The sequence below is a fragment of the Mus musculus genome, chromosome X (assembly GCF_000001635.26).
Source record: "Mus musculus strain C57BL/6J chromosome X, GRCm38.p6 C57BL/6J".
Taxonomy (NCBI): domain Eukaryota; kingdom Metazoa; phylum Chordata; class Mammalia; order Rodentia; family Muridae; genus Mus; species Mus musculus.
In genome coordinates this window covers 148,663,360-148,681,735 of record NC_000086.7, presented here as the reverse complement: position 1 = coordinate 148,681,735, position 18,376 = coordinate 148,663,360, and the positions used below count along the sequence as shown (strand labels likewise).

Below are 18,376 nucleotides of genomic sequence, written 5' to 3'. Positions count from 1 at the left end.
CATCTCTAAAAGAACTATGTTACATCTCAGACTCTTGATTTCTGTTAACCCTTATTGTTCACTTACCAGATGAAGTAGAGGATGATTTGCTGAAAATCTTTGTCTGAAAAAATGGCCATTTCTTCCCCTACTGTCACGTCTGTGTCCTGTGTATTATTTTGAGAAAATTTATTTTCCATATTTTCAGCAGTGAATTCAGTATCTTTTAGAAACAGTTTTTAAAAGATAGGCCTTGTTTTGAAAAATGACTTAGTATTTCAACACTCTAACGTTGTCTGCTTGTCTCACTGAATGCTATACAAGAGTGATTGTCCATTCTATCTATACTCAGCATTTCAAAGTGGCAGTCTTCAGTTTATGTGGAATTCAACATTTGGTTGTATATGGTACCAAACTGGAAACCTATCTAGAAATAATATAAAGACTACGACAACATAAAAATTCTGTTACAATATGTTCCCTACTCCAAACAATACTGTTAGGTTTAAAGAAGACATTCTTCCCATTCAACCTTATTCCATTCACTCAGTGACATTGTTTTCTAACAAAATGTCTTTGTTATGGTGATTAGGCTATTGATCATGCACTTAACACTCCTGTATTGCCTCCCAGTAGTGGATCAACCTGGCAAATTTAAAACAATTACCTCCATTGTTAATTTCTACCCCTGCTCTCCATTAGAAAAGCAGCTCTTATAAATGAAACATATTTTTTTTTCATCTGAACTGGAATTAAACTCTTACCAACCTTGTACAAGTCCATGTCTGAAAAATATGAAGCATGTAACATAATATAACATTAGAACAGTGCAAGTTCAAAAATCTGCCTGCTCGTTTTTACCACCTGTGCTGTTCAGTGTACTTTACCTCTCCCTCGCGGATGTCCAGGGAAAAATGCTTGCCCTCTGGAGCTTTCTGACTGTATGTCATTCTCCTCATTGTATTCTTCTTCAGAATTAGCAGCTTCTAGATATCTCAGCTGTCTAATTTCGTCTGTACAAGATATTACAGAAAAATTAAAGAAATGAGAAGTCAAATGGCAATAACGTCTTCTTAGCCAGAAATTGACATCATATTTCATCATATTATGGAATATATAGAACTGTTAATCCTTTAAAAATCCTAACACTATAGTAAAAGAAAGAATAATTTGTAACAAACTTGCACAACGATAGCAAGATTAAGAGGTTTTATTGTTTCTCTTTACACCACACACACACACACACACACAAACACACACACACACACACACACACACACACACACACACACACATTAGCAGGTGTGTTAGAAAGAAATGTTAAGTCTCTTCTCCTGGAGCTGGAGCTAGAGTTAGAGTTGCAGGCAGGCATGAAGCAACCAGCTTATATGTAGGAATTGAACTCTGATCCTCTGAAAGAAAAAATACTCTTGAAAAAAAAGTTAAAGGTTTCTTAAAAATTAATTCTTGGAGAATTTCATACAATCTATTTTGATCATAATCACCCTCCTCATCCCAGATCTAACTCTTCTTCCTTACCCATTCAACAGTGAATCCACCTATTTTTAAAACTCATTAAGTCCAATCTATGTTGCCTATATACTCTTGGATATGCAGCTATCCACTTGAGTGTGGGTAACATGCTAGCATCACAACGTTAAAGAATACAGACTATCCCATCTAAGCAGCTAACAGTTGCCAGGAGAAATTTCCCAGCTCTCCTCAACATGCCAGGAGCTTGTTTGACTTGAGGTACTGGTTGTTCTAGCACTACCATTTCTCCATCTCCATGAGAGTCAACAAGATATTTCAAAGTATTTATCAGTTTCCACACTAATCTTAAATTTGAATAAGAGCTGATATTTTATTTGGTCAATTGACAATGATCCTGTGAAAGGCATCCCTACGACACAGAAACCTTTGAGAAACATCAAACATATTTAGCAATAATCAGCAATTCTACATGTTACTGAATCAATTAGGGCAATTCAGCAGCTTTTCTATATACCATCAATAAACATACAGATAATAAATATGTGTTATATGTACATTATGCAATATTATTCAGTTGTAAAGAAAAATGATATCATGGAAACTTTGCAGGCAAATAGATGAAGGTAAAAGAGATCATTGTGAGTAAAGTAACTCAGACTCAGAAAGATTAATGTTTCATATTCTCACTTTCTGTCTCTTCTGAGGTTCCTAACTATAAATATGCAGATATGAATATATATCCTAGAGTAACTACAGAGACTTAGGAAGGCAAAAGTCATCCCTCCAATAGTAGGAGCATGGAGAAGCTAAAGAGAGGAGGCTGTTAGTATCATAGAAATGATCTGATCAGGGAAATTCAAAACAAATCTCTAATTACTGAAAATGAGTGAGGTAAATATAGAAGGGGTACAATAACATTAGAGATGTTTAGAAGAAGCACGAGGAATAACTTGAAACTATGTAAAGAAACACTTATGACAATAAAATTCTCTGATATATATATATATATATATATATATATATACAGACATACATATATATACAGACATACATATATAAATATATATATACACAGACATACATATATATGTGTGTGTATATATATATATGTATATATATATATATATATATATACAATTTAAATGACAAATTTTCATCTCTGTTGAAAATGCTACTTGTAAGAGCCAAAGACAAGCAAGCAAATTAACTAACTCCCACTGAGAGAACCCCTTTTTTGAGGTCTTTGTCAGGGTTGTTCAAGAAACTCTCAAAATATTTCAAGCTGTTTCTATTGCCCTTGATTGCGATTGGGAGTGTAAGGAAAGTCCATATTGGAAAAGTGAACATGCACATCAGATGCTGGCCCAGAGACCTCTGAGTTGGAACTGACCTGAAAGCCTCCTCCCTGAGAACTTGCACTCATGATACCATAAGGACATACAGGTTTCCAATGGATGGAAGCAACCAACACTCCTACCCACTTATGATACCTAAATTCCAGACCAATCAGCATTGCATAATAGCACTGGCAGTATAGTTTTAGCACCAATCCTTGCAGTAATCAACTGCTCTTTAACTGGACTTAAAGACTCATTCAACAGGTGGGAAATCACGGTTGGTACGTTAAACTAGCCAAGTACCCAGGTCTAATGAAGCCATGGATTGTGAAGAAGAATGTACAAATACTACATTACTTAACCAGACAAATAATTTCTTTTTCAACGTTTTTTATATACCCCCAGAGAAATAGAGTCTGTTGCAAAGAGAGGACAAAAACTTCTCTTTGTACCAGATTGAAACAATTACAGAAAACTAGATGTAATCCAAGTATTTCTTGATCCCAGTCTAATGCATTAATACACCAATAAAACAAAGTGCCTACTTGAATATTATGCAACTTCAGGCAAGAGAAGGATGAATGGTTTTTAGAGCCAGAGGTATAAGGAGTTTGCTCTCATAATGTATCTCCCCGGAATGCCAGAAGTGAAATTCATAGTCTCACCAACCTGACTTATAGGAGACCTGAACAAGAGTGTTGCCAATGGACATGCTAATGTGGACATTGAACACTCAAGAGAGCTTAACACTACCTAAAGAACTTTAGGCAACTGAAGAACACTGAGAGGAAGACAAAGTCTCCTCCCCAGGGAAGAGCACACCAATTGTTTACCACAAAGCAAATGGTCAGCCCTAAAAACATAAACATAGAAGATATATTAAATAGACTTTTCATGTTTCATTTATATTTTAGGAATACACATTAACACATATACATACCTGTGATGGGGTAGGGTAAGAAGGAGTTATGTGACAACTATTTAATGAATAAAGAGTACAATATACTTGGAAACAGCAAAGAGGAGCAATATGGTAGGTTTGGTAGGAAGAAAGGGAAGGGAGAAATAGTGTAATTATAATGTCGAAAACTGTTAAAATATATGGAAAATATTAATCTGAAGCAAACAAATGTACAATCTAAACTGATGGATGATCCTGGCATTACCAGTGATAAGCACAATCTCAGCACTTAGAAGGGTAAGGCACATGGGCTTCTACACATCAAATTATCTCAAAAATGTGAAAGAAAAATAAATAAATTCAGCAATATTTCAATTGAAATGAAAGGAAAATGATTATTAAAAATGGTATCTACGTTCCCATATTAGAAATGTCTGATGACTAAAAAGAAATATTTAAAATTGATTCTTGAAAATATATCAAGTATTTTAACAGTGACATCCCTTTAATTTTTATAAAATGGTTTATTTATTTTTTAGATCCTGCTAGCTAGACAATAAAATAGAAGGGGACAGAAATACTTCTGTTTTGTTTCTTATAGCATCTGTTTGATGGCAGGATCCATATGTCACAGTTGGTAAACACTTGCTATGCAAGTTTTAGGACCTGAACTGGAACCTCACAACCTTCCCTTTTGTGAGGACCTGTGAGATGGTTTAGTGTGTAAATACAGTTCTTGCCATGCCTGACCCTTGTGACCTCCGTGTTGAAAGGAGAGGAGCAGCTACTCTAAGTCAAACTCTGACTACCACAGGTACACTGTAACATGACACACAAGCCCTGAACACACACAAAGCAAATTAACAGAAAACTTGAAAATGTTTGAACCAAAGGGTATATAAATTATGAACTTTTAGAAGGAAAAAAGACAGGAGAAGCCCTAGCACTTACTGGACAGTCAATCTAGCCTAATCAATAAATTCCAAGTCTCAGGGAGAGACTTCTTTCAAAACAACAACAACAACAACAACAAAACAAAACACACAGGAAGATGGCTCCTGGGGAATAAGACTCAAATTTGACATCTAGGGTTTTTTCAATCTTGTACAAGAATTCCTACACATGTAACAGCTACATGTACACACAAAAATGCTTACACACATGTATATATACACCTGCAAATGCACTTGTCTACACACACACATACACCAATTTGTTAGGAAAAGAGCAAAAGAAAATTTCTCACATTATGCAGTTTGTATTTGATTACTACAGTAAATGAAATTGGTATGAAATTGAAATAGTTTGTTTTTTTTTTTTTTACAGAAAACTTTTTTTCTCAAATGTATCCATGTGGCCTGTGAAAATTACTGTATATTATTTGTGACCCAGGAACAGCACACAACCCATTTCATAGGAGATAAAGGTAACACAAAGCACCAACTTCCTGGTTTGGTGGCTTACAGTAACAAATTCTGACACTAGAGGGCAGAAACGAGAAAAGGAAAACAAGGGGCTGCCTGTGCTATACAGACAGATCCTGTCTAACTAAAAATAGGAGAAGATGCAGGATCACAGATCAAGTCCAAGTAGATCAAGGACCTTCACATGAAACCAGATACACTGATAGAAGAAAAGTTAGGAAAGAGCCTCTAACACATCTGCACAGGGGAAAATTTCCTGAACAGAACACTAATGGCTCAGGCTCTAAGATCAACAAATGAAAATGTGACTTTATAAAATTGAAAAGCTTCTGAAAGGCAAAGGACACTGTTAAAAGGAGAAAACGGGAACCAACAGATTGGCCAAAGATCTTCACCAACCCTACATTCTATAGAGTGCTAATAACCAAAATATACAAAGAATTCAAGAAGTTAGACTCTAGAGAACCAAATAACCTTATTAAAAATGGGGTACAGATCTTCTGTATTCATTTCTTTGTTGAGGGAAATCTAGGCAGTTTCCAGCTTCTGGCTACTATAAATATAGCTGCAATGAACATAGTGGAGCATGTGTCCGTATGACATGTGGCAACACCTTCTGTGTATATGGCCAGGAGTGGTATAGCTGGATCTTCATTACTATGTCCTATTTTCTGAGGTCCCGCCAGACTGATTTCCATATGGGTTGTACTAGCTTGCAATCCCACCAGCAATGAAGGAGTGTTCTTCTATTTCCACATCCTCACCAACATCTGCTGTTAGCTGAGAGTTTTTATTATTGGATATTTTTTTTCATTTACATTTCAAAAGTTTTCTCTTCTCCTGGTTTCCCCTCCAAAAAACACCTTCCCCCTACTCAGCAACCCACCCACTCCCACTTTCTGGCCCTGGCATTCCCCCAAACTGGGGCATAGAGCCTTCAAAGGATAAAGGGCCTATCCTCCCATTGATGGACATCCTACTAGCCCATCCTCTGCTGCACATGCAGTTCAGCTGAGTTTTTGATCTTAGCAATTCTGACTGGTGTGAGGTGGAATATCATGGTCTTTTTGATTTGCATTTCCCTGATATCTAAGAACGTTGAGATTTTCTTTAGGTGTTTCTCAGAGCCATTTGAGATTCCTCAGTTGAAAACTCCTTGTTTAGAGCTGTATCCCATTTTTATTGGATATTTTCTTTATTTACATTTCAAATATTTTCCCCTTTCTGGGTCTGTCTCCCCTTCTGAAATGCTCTATCCCATCTCCACTCTCCCTGCATCTATGAGGGTGCTCACCCACCCACCTGACCACTCCCTTCTTCCTGCTCTGGCATTTCCTTACACAAGGGCAATGAACAGCCTCAGGCCCAAAGACCTCTCATCCTACTCTGCCTCATATGTGACCAGCAACATGGGTTCCTCCATGTGTATTCTTTGCTTGGTGGTCTACTTCCTGGGAGCTTCGGGGGGGGGGAGGTAGTCTGGTCTGTTCACACTGTTATTCCCTCTATGGTGCTGAAAACCCCTCAGCTCCTTGAATCACTTCTCCAATTCCTCCATCAGGAAACCCCAAACTCAGTCCAATGGCTGGCTGTGAGCATCTACCTCTGTATCTGTCAGGCTCTGGCACAGTCTTTCTGGAGACAGCCATATCAAGTTAACATCAGCAAGCACTTCCCAACATCCAAGCTGTCTTGGATGCAAGCTGCTTTTCATGGTGGTTGGTTGTGCTGAGGATCAAACTCAGTACTTTGTGCATGCTGGTCAAGCACTCTGCCAACTAAGCTGCACCCTACTTCTGAACAAACACAGTTTACAAATAAAGGCCTTTGACAGTTCTCCTGTTTTTATTTTATTTTATTCATTTCATTTTATTTTTATTGTCCCTTTCATGCATCTTCCTTCCCTGTTACCCCTCCACAAACTCCACCTCCCCCCTCTCCCCACTCTCCTTTGACTTGATGAGGTGCTCCTCCAGCTACTCACCCACTCCCACCTCACAGATCTAGCTTCCCCCTACACTGGGGCACCAAACCTCCACAGGACCAATGGCTTCCCTTCCCATTGATATCAGATAAGCCCACCCTATGCTACATATGTACCTAGAGCCATGGATCCTACAAACGCTGTCCCCAAATCACCGTAGCCACAGCATCCAAAGGAGCACAGATTTGGATTGGCAAGATGTTGTTTTACAAGCCATACTATGGTCATTTAAAAAGAAAAGAAAAGCAAAACCAAAGAACCCTGTTTTTAAAAGTGTATGTTTTGCACATCATTGAGACCAGGTATCACTTTGCAGCTCAGATTTTACTCAAAATTATATAAACCTGTTTCACCTGCCCCAGTCTTCTGGGTACAGGGTGAGCCTCCACGTCCAGTCTTTTATGAAGAGCCTGAAAACAATCTCTCTGTGGACCTGGAGTAGGAAACTGAGGGTCTTGTGAATACAACATTCAGACCTACACCAACTAAGTTCCATTACTGGAAGGGGATTATAAGCATGTACCATTATATTGAATGCAGGTATTTATCTGTGTTAGGCATGTACAGTACAAGGTTAACTACATCTCCAGGTGTGTGCTCTCCATTTTTATACAGGAATGATCCCATACAACATTTATTAAAAACTCAAGCAAAGAAATTTTAGACTTTGGGCCCTCGTTGGCTTGTAAATTGTATTAATATTTTTATCTGAAAGCATTAATTTTGTGAGAGCATTATTCAATAATTACAAAATATTAAAACAAGACAAGTTTTCTACACACTGAATCACAACTGAGAAAGTACTTCATACAGTGGACACTCTAAAGAATGTGACAGAGGAGATGGGGGAAAATTCATGAGTCTCGCTCCAGTGCATGGGAGACCCTCGGTGTCATCACCTGTGATGGGTGGAGACAAGTTAAGTAACAGGTTCCTCTCACTCTCTGAGATTCAAGCTATACTTACTTCCAGAAGCCTTTAAAATGGGGATTGTACAGATTTCCTTAGTGTCTTTCTTAACTAGATAATTGGAAATTTAAGAAGAGAGCATTGCTCACATATTAGAGTGCCAAGTGTTAAATTAATACTGTACACTCCATAAATCTTTGTGTGACTATAGTTGAGGACATCTGTTAGGCTGTCTTGGAAATGCAAGAGAATATCACAGAACTCTGAACCAGGCCTTTTTTTTTTTTTTGTCTTATTGTCTAAAAGTTAGACATGGCAAACAGAGAGCCACAATTTTAGGCATGTGTTTGCTTTTAAATCCAATTCTGGTATACTTAACACCTTTTACCTTAAGTAAGATTTATAATGTAGTTTGGGATATTAATATTAATGACAAGTATAAAAATGATATCTTGGCCCTTTTATATATTTATTTTGTAATTATTTGTATGTGCTTATCTATATGGCCATGTACTTGCATGTGTGTTCTGGAAAGCAGAGTATGGACTTGGATACCAGGGACCTGTAGTTAGTCATGTTTTAGCTCTCTTGGCCCCAGAACCCAGTACCATAATAAAAGGGGAAACTGGGGTTAAAGGGTGCTCAATTGGCAGTCTGAAAGGAAAGATCCTTTCTAACCGAAAAAAAAAAAAAAACAAAAAACAAAACAAAACAAAACAAAAAAAAAAACAAAACAGAAAAAAAAACAAAAAAACCACCCAACTCAGTTACTACCTCTTCATCTATCCATACCATCCCCAAGGCCCAACTTTAGACTCTCATATTGGCTTGGTACACCACAAAGAACATCAGACTGAAAGCTCTGCCATTAGTTAAGGAAATTAATACACTAATATTGCAGGCCAGAAAGTGACCCTTTATTCGCTTCCTCCTCAAACAACTTCTAATAATGATTTCTAAGAACAATCAAGGAAACCAACGAAATTAATGCTCACTCGTTCTCTCACTTCAAATATAGATATTTAAATTTTTACTTTTAGGCACATGGCTTTGGAGACAAGATTATCTGCTTTTGGTCACCCCTTATCAGACTTTCTTTTCCTATCTCTGCTCTGGTGCTCTTTTCTGTAATCTGAATCCTCTATACCATATATTTTTAAACTTTGGGTTTTTTGTTTGTTTGTTTTTTGTTTTCATAGACAGGATCTATCTGAGTGACACCTCAGTCTGGGCTCAAATACATAAATATTTAATTGTCTCTACCTCACACGTGATGAGACTTAAGTCATGTGTTATCAGGCCCTGCAACCTCTCCCCATTTCTTTCACTCTTTCTGTGTCTTCCTGTTTCCAGCTCTGGGTATAAGTATATTCTCTATTCTGTGCTTCCAGTCAGTTACTCCTTTCTCAACAGTGTGCAGATCCACTTGTTCCTGCAGCAGAGGTTGCTTGTTAAACAGTTTATGCCATATTCAAAAATATACTCTCACAGACAGACTCTCACAGTCACAAAAACACCCAGAAACACAGTTGCACACACTCACAGACACACACAGACTCAGGCACACAGACACAGAAACTCACACAGACACACACACCCCATACACACACACACACACACACACACACACACACACACACACACACACACACATTTTTCTGTTACTTTGAAGCCCTTGTTAATGATAACAAAGTGCTGCTTAGTGAGAATGTTCAGGGAGTAAAAGAAGGAAAGGACTGGGCAGGGAGGGGCTGCAGTATTAAGCTGTGGCTTGTGGGATAACTGAAATCTATATCCAGGCATGGGACAATAGTGATTTATACAAACAATCAAGGACACCCATCCAACAAATGTTCATGCTCTACTTTTTCTGTCGTTTTAATTTGAGGATCCCTGGAAAGCTAGCCTAACATCCACGAATGAAGCCCATCCCACACCCTCCCAGCCACATCTCTCTAAAAAAAAAAAAATCCTCTGTTATACCCTTCTGGCATTCTAATTCCCAGATTCCTAGAAGGCAATCCCTAGGCTCGAGGTATGTGATCCTGGAGGTGGGAACTCTGCAAGCTCCCTGTCCTCACTCAAAAACAAGGGCCGTTTTACTGTTGCCCCATCCAATATCCATCAATCACTAGGATGTTTATAGTTTCCCTTCCAGAATAGAGGGTTTGATGGGGTAGAGGGGCACTGCGCCAAAACGTCTAAAAGCCCCTCCTCGAATGAGGAAGTCAGGAGAGACAGAGCCCGAGCCCTCTCGGGAATTCTCCACACCTCCAGGCGCCATTTTGAGCCGCTAGGATTATGAAGAGGTCTCCCAGTCAACAACCTTTTCTGACCAGTGGGAACCCTGAGCAGGGAGAGGGGTCGCGCTGCTACTCTCAAACTAGAGAGAACTGGTTACCTTCATGGTTCACCATCAGGTTGCCACCTCCTGTGAGAGTCCCAGCACCTCAAAGCCCAGAGATCCACTTGCTGAGGTGTGTCTTCCCCGGACCAGTCTGAGGCTCTCAACAGTTTCCTAAAGGCGTTCTCCAATCACTGTGCTTCCTGCACTGTTGCAGAGGCTCAGTGGCCAGAGTTCAGCCTATGCATAAATTATGTGAAATGTATAACCTGAAAGTAAGAATGCTTTTCCCCCCAACAACTGGTCCCTTGATTTTCTGTGTACCCAGCTTGATGACTTGCTGGCTGGATTAGAAATCAAAATGGGAATTATTTTCCTGCTTTTTTTTTCTCTGTTAAAACAACTGGAGACATATAACAGGTGTTAAACTCTTTCCATGGAGGCCTTAGGACATGAATTTGATGCCCAGATTCCCTGCAGAAACCACACACTCAAGGGCCAGTGAAATGGCTCAGTGAGTCACTGTAGTTGCTGTCTTTTGAACAACCTAAGCTGGATCCCTGGGAATGGCATGGTGAAAATAATGAACCAACTCCTGCACCTGATGCTCTAATCCACACATATATGCACCATAGCATGCCACATGACATCTGACTCCATACCAAAAGAAACAATATATGGAAATAATATGTAGAGCACCATGATTTAAAACAGTAATCCCTCCTGTGTGAAGGCAGAACTCAGAGAATCCCTAGGATGTTATAGTGGACAACTACCTTGGCCTGACTGTTAAGCCCCAGGTCCCTCTGAGAGACTGATCTCAGCAGACATGAGGAGGATTCCTGATGAACAAGTGTCAGAGGTACCAGTTAGCCTCCACATGGAATTAGACACACCTAACAGCATTACTGTTACATACAGTACATAAAAATGTGTACGTGTTCACATAGTAACAGAAGCACACAGAGATGTAGCCACACCTTCACCATCATACACACACACACACACACACACACACACACACACACACACACACACACAAGAGATTCTGGCAGAGAAGAAAAGAAAAAATAGATTATTTGCACAGTGAGCATGTAATTATTCCTTAAACTCTTGCTCTGGGATCATTTTAAACCTCAAAATGTTTGCTACTATTTCTCCATGAGGCCATTCAAAGGTACTTAGTAACTGATTTTCTCTGTAGCTCTAGAATATAATTCAATCCACTTTATGGAAAGACAAACTTAAAGCAAAGTGAACAACAAACCTGTGTGGTGGCTGACACTAAAATCTTGCTCTAGCGGAAGACCACAGCAATGTAAGACAGAGAGGGCCAGCCAGTGCTGTGTATCCAAAATCTATCTATATACATAAAAATCACCCAAGGTCACAACTTGTTCAGAACTCCTGAGGTTTACTTTATCATAGAGTGCTTGACTAGACTGCACCAAACACTGAATTTGATATCCAGGGCAACATCCTATCCAGACAGACTGTACCAGTCTTGAATCCAGTTTATTGCTTGCTTCATGACTCAATGGACGATAACCATGTTAAAAAAATATAACATGTTAAATTAAAAAAAAATTAAAATTTTACTTAAGGCACATGGCTTTGGAGACAAGACTACCTGCTGTTTTTCAGACCCTAGTTTTTCAGACCTTCTTTCCCATGCCTGTCCTGGTTCTGTTTTCTCTAATCTGAATCCTCTATATCATTTCTTTTTTAATCTTTGGTTTTGTTTTAGGAGAAAGGGTCTTTCTGTATGAAAGCTCGGTCTGGGCTCACATCCACAAATATGCCCTTGCCTCTGCCTCATCACTGCTAAGAATCAAGTCATTTGCTACCATGCCCTGAACCTCTCATCTCTTTCACTCCTTCTGTGTCTTCCTGTTTCCAGCTCGGGGTCTAACTGTTTTTTTAATTCTGTGCTTCTAGTCAGTTACTCCCTTCTCACCAAAGTGCAGACACTCCTTTAACCTGCACCCTACGCAACTTGTTAAATATTTTATGCCATATTCACATTCATACTCTCAAAGACAGACTCACAAGGACACAAACAAAACCAGAGACAGTCCCACACACTCACACACACACACACACACACACACACAGAATACACAGACCCTCAGACACACAGACACACAGACACAGGCACGCACACACAGACACACAGACACACACACACACACACACACACACACTTTCACTGTTGCTTTGAAGCCCTTGTTAATACCAACAAATTGCTGCTTAGTGGATAGCCAGGGAATGTTCAGGGAGTGAAAGAAGGAAAGGCCTGGGCAGGGAGGGGCTGCACGATTAAGCTGTGGTTTGTGGGATAACTGAAGTCTATATCCAGGCATGGGACAATAGTGATTTATACAAACAATCAAGGAAACCCATACAACAAATGTTCATGCTCCATTTAATTTGAGGATCCCTGGAAAGCTAGCCTTACATCCATGAAGGAAGCCCATCACACATGCTCACAGCCACGCCCCCTAAAAAATCATGTGCTATACCCTTCTGGCATTCTAATTCCCAGATTCCTAGAAGACTAACACTAGGCTATAGTTATGTGATACTGGAGGTGGGAACTCACCAAGCCCATTGTGCTTACTCAAAAATAAGAGCCATTTTACTGTTGCCACATCCAATAACCATCAATAGCTAGGATAATAAAGTTTCCCTTCTAGAATAGATACTTTGATGGGGTAGAGGGGCACTGTGCCAGAATGGCTAAAAGCCCCTCCTAGAATGAAAAAGACAGGAGAGATAGTGCCCTAGCCCTCTCTGGAAATCTCCACACCTCCAGATGCCATTTTGAGGCACCGGGGTTATGCAGAGGTCTCCCAGTCAACATCCTTTTCTGACCAGTGGGAACCCTGAGGAGGGAGAGGGTTCACGCTGCTACTTTCCAACTAGAGAGAACTGGTTACCTTCACAGTTCGCCATCAGGTTGACACATCCTGTGGGAGACCCAGCCACCTCAAAGCACAGAGATCCACATGCTGAGGTGTGTCTTCCCCGGCCCAACCCGAGGCTCTCAACACTTCCCTAAATGTGACCTCCAATCACTGTCCTTCCTGCACAGTTGCAGAGGCTCAGGGGCCAGAGTTCAGCCTATGCTAGGCCACACAACGCCTCCAATCCCAAGTGAGGGGCGGGGAAAGCATCTATCTTCACATGCCTGCTACTCTGCTACCGAGGGGCATTTTCACAAAGTTCAACCGCTGGGATGGAAAACCTGGAAAAAATTCATCATGCCATAAGCTTTTCTACCAGCTCCTTAAATGTATTCTCTGTTGTATACTAGAAAAATCCAGATCATTACTAACGGGCTCTAAATAGTTCTGTTCACACTGATCTCAACTTGTTTTATTTCTTTTCATTTTGATTTCTCAGTTCATCTTTTTGGTTATTTTGCCTCCGTGTTGCCTGTGACTCAAGTGTGTGCATGATGCCTGTGCAGTCCATAAGAGGGCTCAGTTCTCCTGGAATCCATGGTTGTGAGCAATATGCTGGGAATCAATCCGTGTTGTTGAAGAAACAGCCCACCCAATATTCTTAACTATATGGTGTCAGAGGTGAGGAAAAAATATGATAGAAAGAAAGATGAAATTTTAAGACCTGTAAGTCATGCAAAGAACTCAGAAATTTCTAGTAGTTTGTGAGCCTAGAGGCTGCCTGGGGGTGAGAAAAAAAGAAAAAACAACCTGGATATTCCCCTTACTTAAAACATTCCTGGGAACAGCTTAACCTTAAACATAGAGGAATGTGAGGACATAACAGGGCTATCTAAACTGAGTCAACTATTCACAGAACTCTGACACCCTGCACATACATGTAATTTTTCTGCTGATGTTTGAATAAGCCAATAATGTGCCGCTATGCTGAATTCCAGACCCCTAAGCCCCTTACCCCATGAAAACCCCGAGCTTTTGAGCCTCGTGGACAACATCCTTTATCTCCTGTGTGGGGATTCATGTTGGTCCAGAACTCTGTAATTAAACTACCTTGTCTAATTACATCAAGATGGTCCTTCGTGATTTTTTGGATGCATGCTGAATGGGGAATTGAGTGAGGGTTTCCCCACTAGGTTTTATCAGGATATGACTCAAGGGTTCCTAAAGGAGTATAGAATGCAGACTCTGGTCTTATAATTGGAAAGGGTAATTAAGACCAAATCTTGAAGGATTTTTAAACTTAAATGTACTTCCCATTAAAATTGGAAGGAAATTATACATTTGTAGCACATGTTTTATCTACATTTCTGATATATTCCTGTCTGGTCCTGAAATTGGGCTGTAGCTGAAGTGTCCATGTAAATAACTCTTATCTTCCTGACCTAGCCTCATTACATTTGATTACCTACACATATTCTTAGATATTATTATGTTTCTAGTCCATTATTCTTGACATCAAACTCAGATTCTCATGCTTGCAAGCATGCACTATGTCCCAGAACTCAGCCTAGCCAGCAGTCATTTAATGTTCCAGTGTATTACATGAGCCTGGTATTGAAGTTTTGAAAAAACAGTTTGTCTATTTTGAAGAATACTCCAGGTAGGACTGTGTATATGCAAAATCCCAGCACTGTTAAAAGCAGAAGAATGGGGAATTTACTGTCACCCTCAGTGACAATGGTTGTTTCCAGCCAGCAGGCTTTAAAGGAAACACATTCTTAAAAACCAAACGAAACAAATGAAATTATCACATCCCTGAATGAGCATTGCCTGACAGATTATATCTACAATTTCATGTCTTAAACTGCAGAAGCAGAAAGATTGCATTGGAATGCCAGTTCAGTGAACACTGGATTTTAGGACAGACCATTGACCACAATATTGTTTCAAGACAGGTTGCCCCTACACTATGAAGTTTCACAGAAAAAAAATCAAGAGGTAAATAAACGAAGTTATGAATACACAAACACATAAACAAATCCAGCATAATATCAACTGAAAGGTCAGAAAATCATAATAGGATAAGTTTTCTTTGCTTCCAAACTCTAAATGCACCGATGATAAATGCATATGTTATTTGAAAGTAAGAATTTTTCCCCCATGCACCAACCCACAACTGGTTCTTTGATTTTCTGTGTACGCAGCTTAATATCTTGATGGCTGGATTAGAAACTCAGAATGGGAATAATTTTTCTGTCTTTCTTTTTTTTCTGTTAAAAGATCTTGTCTTTTTTTTTTTTTTGTCTGTTAAATAAACTGGAGACATATAGCACTTGGTAAACTCTTTCCATGGATTCCTTAGGACCTGAATTAGATGCCCAGATTATCTGAAGAACCACACACTCAAGGGCCAGTGAAATGCCTCAGTGAGTCACTGTAGTTGCTCTTTTTCTGGGCGAACTATGTTGGATCCCTAGGAATGGCATTGTGAAAAGAATGAGCAAACTCCTGCACCATATGCTCTAATCCACACATATTTGCACCATAACATGCCACATGACACCTGACTCCATACCAAAAGAAACAATATATAGAAATAATATGTGGAGCACCATGATTTATAACAGTAATCCCTAGTGTGTAAAGGCAGAGCTCAGAGAATCCCTAGGATGTTGTAGTGGACAACTACCCTGGCCTGAATCCTAAGCCCCAGATACCTATGAGAGTCTGGTCAGAAGACAGGAGGAGTATTCCTGATGAACAAGAGTCAGAGGTAACAACCTCCACATGGAAGTAGACACACCTAATAGCACAAATACACAAATATGTGCACCTGTTCACATACCAACAAAAGCACACAAATATGTAACAACGCCTTTACCATCATACACACACAAGCGATTCTGGCAGAGAAGAAAGGAAATATTATGTTAGGTGTGCAGTAAGTAATTATTCCTTAACCTCTTGCTCTGGGATCATTTTAGACCTCAAACCGTTTGCTCCTGTTTCTCCATGAAGCCAGTCAAAGGTACTTCGTACCTGCTTTTATCTGTAGCTCAGGAAATGAATACAATCGGTTTTTTGGAAGGACAAACCAAAAGCAGAGTGAACAACAAGCCAGGTGTGGTGGCTGACACTAAAATCTTGCACTGGCAGCAGACCCCAGCAATGTAAGACAAAGAAGGCCAGCCTTGCTGTGTATCCAGAATCTGCCGACATATATAAAAACCACTCTAGGTCTTAACTTGTTCAGAAGACGGGAAAGTTACTTTTTCATAGAGTGCTTGACTAGATTGCACCAAAGCACTGAATTTGATACCCAGGGAAGCATCTGATTCAGACAGACTGTACCAGCCTTGAATTCAAGTTATCCCATGCTTCAAGACCCAATGGAAGATATCCTGCAGTGAGACCTTGTTAAAAACAATACCTTGGTAAGTAAAAAATTTAAATTTTACATTAGGCACATGGCTTTGGAGACAAGATTACCTGCTGTTTGTCAGACCCTAGTCAGACCTTTTCTCATGAATGTTCTGGTTCTTATTTCTCTATTCTGAATCTGCTATATAATTTCTTTTTTAATCTTGTTTTGTTTTAGGAGAATGGGTCTTTCTGTATGACAGATCAGTCTGGGCTCACATCCAGAAATATGCACTTGCCTCTGCCTCACCACTGCTAAGACTGAAGTCATGGGCTACCATGCCCTGCAACTTCTCCCCACTTCTTTTACTCCTTCTGTGTCTTCCTGTTTCTAACTCTGGATGTGACTGTATTCTTAATTCTGTGCTTCCAGTCACTTACTCTCTTCTCAACAGTGTGCAGACATTCCTGTAACCTGCAGCCTATGTAACTTGTTAAACATTTTATGCCATATTCGCATACATACTCTCATAGACAGACTCACACAGACAGAAACACACCCAGAGACTGTCCCCCCCACACACAGAACACAAAGACCCTCAGACACACAGACACTGACACAGACAGATAGACAGACACACACACACACAAACACACACACACACATTTTCACGGTTAATTTGAAGCCCTTGTTAATGATGACAAAGTGCTGCTTAGTGAGAATGTTCAGGGAGTAAAAGAAGGAAAGGACTGGGCAGGGATGGGCTGCATTATTAAGCTGTGGCTTGTGGGATAATTGAAGTCTATATCCAGGCATGGGACAATAGTGATTTATACAAACAATCAAGGACACCCATCCAACAAATGTTCATGCTCTACTTTTTCTGGCGTTTTAATTTGAGGATCCCTTAAAGCTAGCCTTACATCCATGAATGAAGCCCATCCCACACCATCCCAGCCACATCCCCCAAATGAAATCCTCTGTTATACTCTTCTGGCATTCTAATTCCCAGATTCCTAGAAGGCGATCCCTAGGCTCTAGGTATGTGATCCTGGAGGTGGGAATTCTGCAAGCCCCCTGTCCTCACTTGAAAATAAGGGCCGTTTTACTGTCGCCCCATCCAATAAGCATCAATCGCCAGGATGATTAAAGTTTCCCTTCTAGAATAGAGGGGTTGATGGGGTAGAGGGGCACTGCGCCAAAACGTCTAAAAGCCCCTCCTCGAATGAGGAAGTCAGGAGAGACAGAGCCCGAGCCCTCTAGGGAATTCTCCACACCTCCAGGCGCCATTTTGAGCCGCCTGGATTATGAAGAGGTCTCCCAGTCAACATCCTTTTCTGACCAGTGGGAACCCTGAGCAGGGAGAGGGGTCGCGCTGCTACTCTCAAACTAGAGAGAACTGGTTACCTTCATGGTTCGCCATCACTTTGCCACCTCCTGTGGGAGTCCCAGCCACCTCAAAGCACAGAGATCCACTTGCTGAGGTGTGTCTTTCACGGACCAGCCTGAGGCTCTCAACACTTCCCTAAAGGCATCCTCCAATCACTGTCCTTCCTGCACTGTTGCAGAGGCTCAGTGGCCAGATTTCAGCCTATGCCAGGCCACACCACACCTCCAATCCCAAGTGAGGGGCGGGGAAAGCAGCTATCTTCACATGCCTGCTACTCTGCTCCTGAGGGGCATTTTCATAGAGTTCCACAGCTGGCCTGGATAACTTCGAAGAACTTCATCATGCCA

The 18,376-nt window shown here is 40.3% G+C and overlaps 1 protein-coding gene across 2 annotated transcripts in view; it reads right to left on the bottom strand.

Moving 5' to 3' along the window:
* The window catches only part of Gm15127 (predicted gene 15127), a 40,262-nt gene extending 22,114 nt beyond the window's left edge, over positions 1–18,148 (bottom strand). The window contains exons 1-3 of one of the 2 annotated variants that reach the window (XM_011247838.3): positions 18,047–18,148; positions 867–992; positions 67–146 (exon numbers count right to left, since the gene is read on the bottom strand). In XM_011247838.3, the coding sequence (XP_011246140.1) occupies positions 67–146; positions 867–992; positions 18,047–18,062 (222 nt within the window). In that variant the 5' untranslated portion in view covers positions 18,063–18,148. The remainder of the gene's footprint in view (positions 1–66; positions 147–866; positions 993–18,046) is intronic. The other variant, NM_001114400.2, reaches the window with a different exon arrangement.
* Positions 18,149–18,376: the final 228 nt, after the last annotated feature.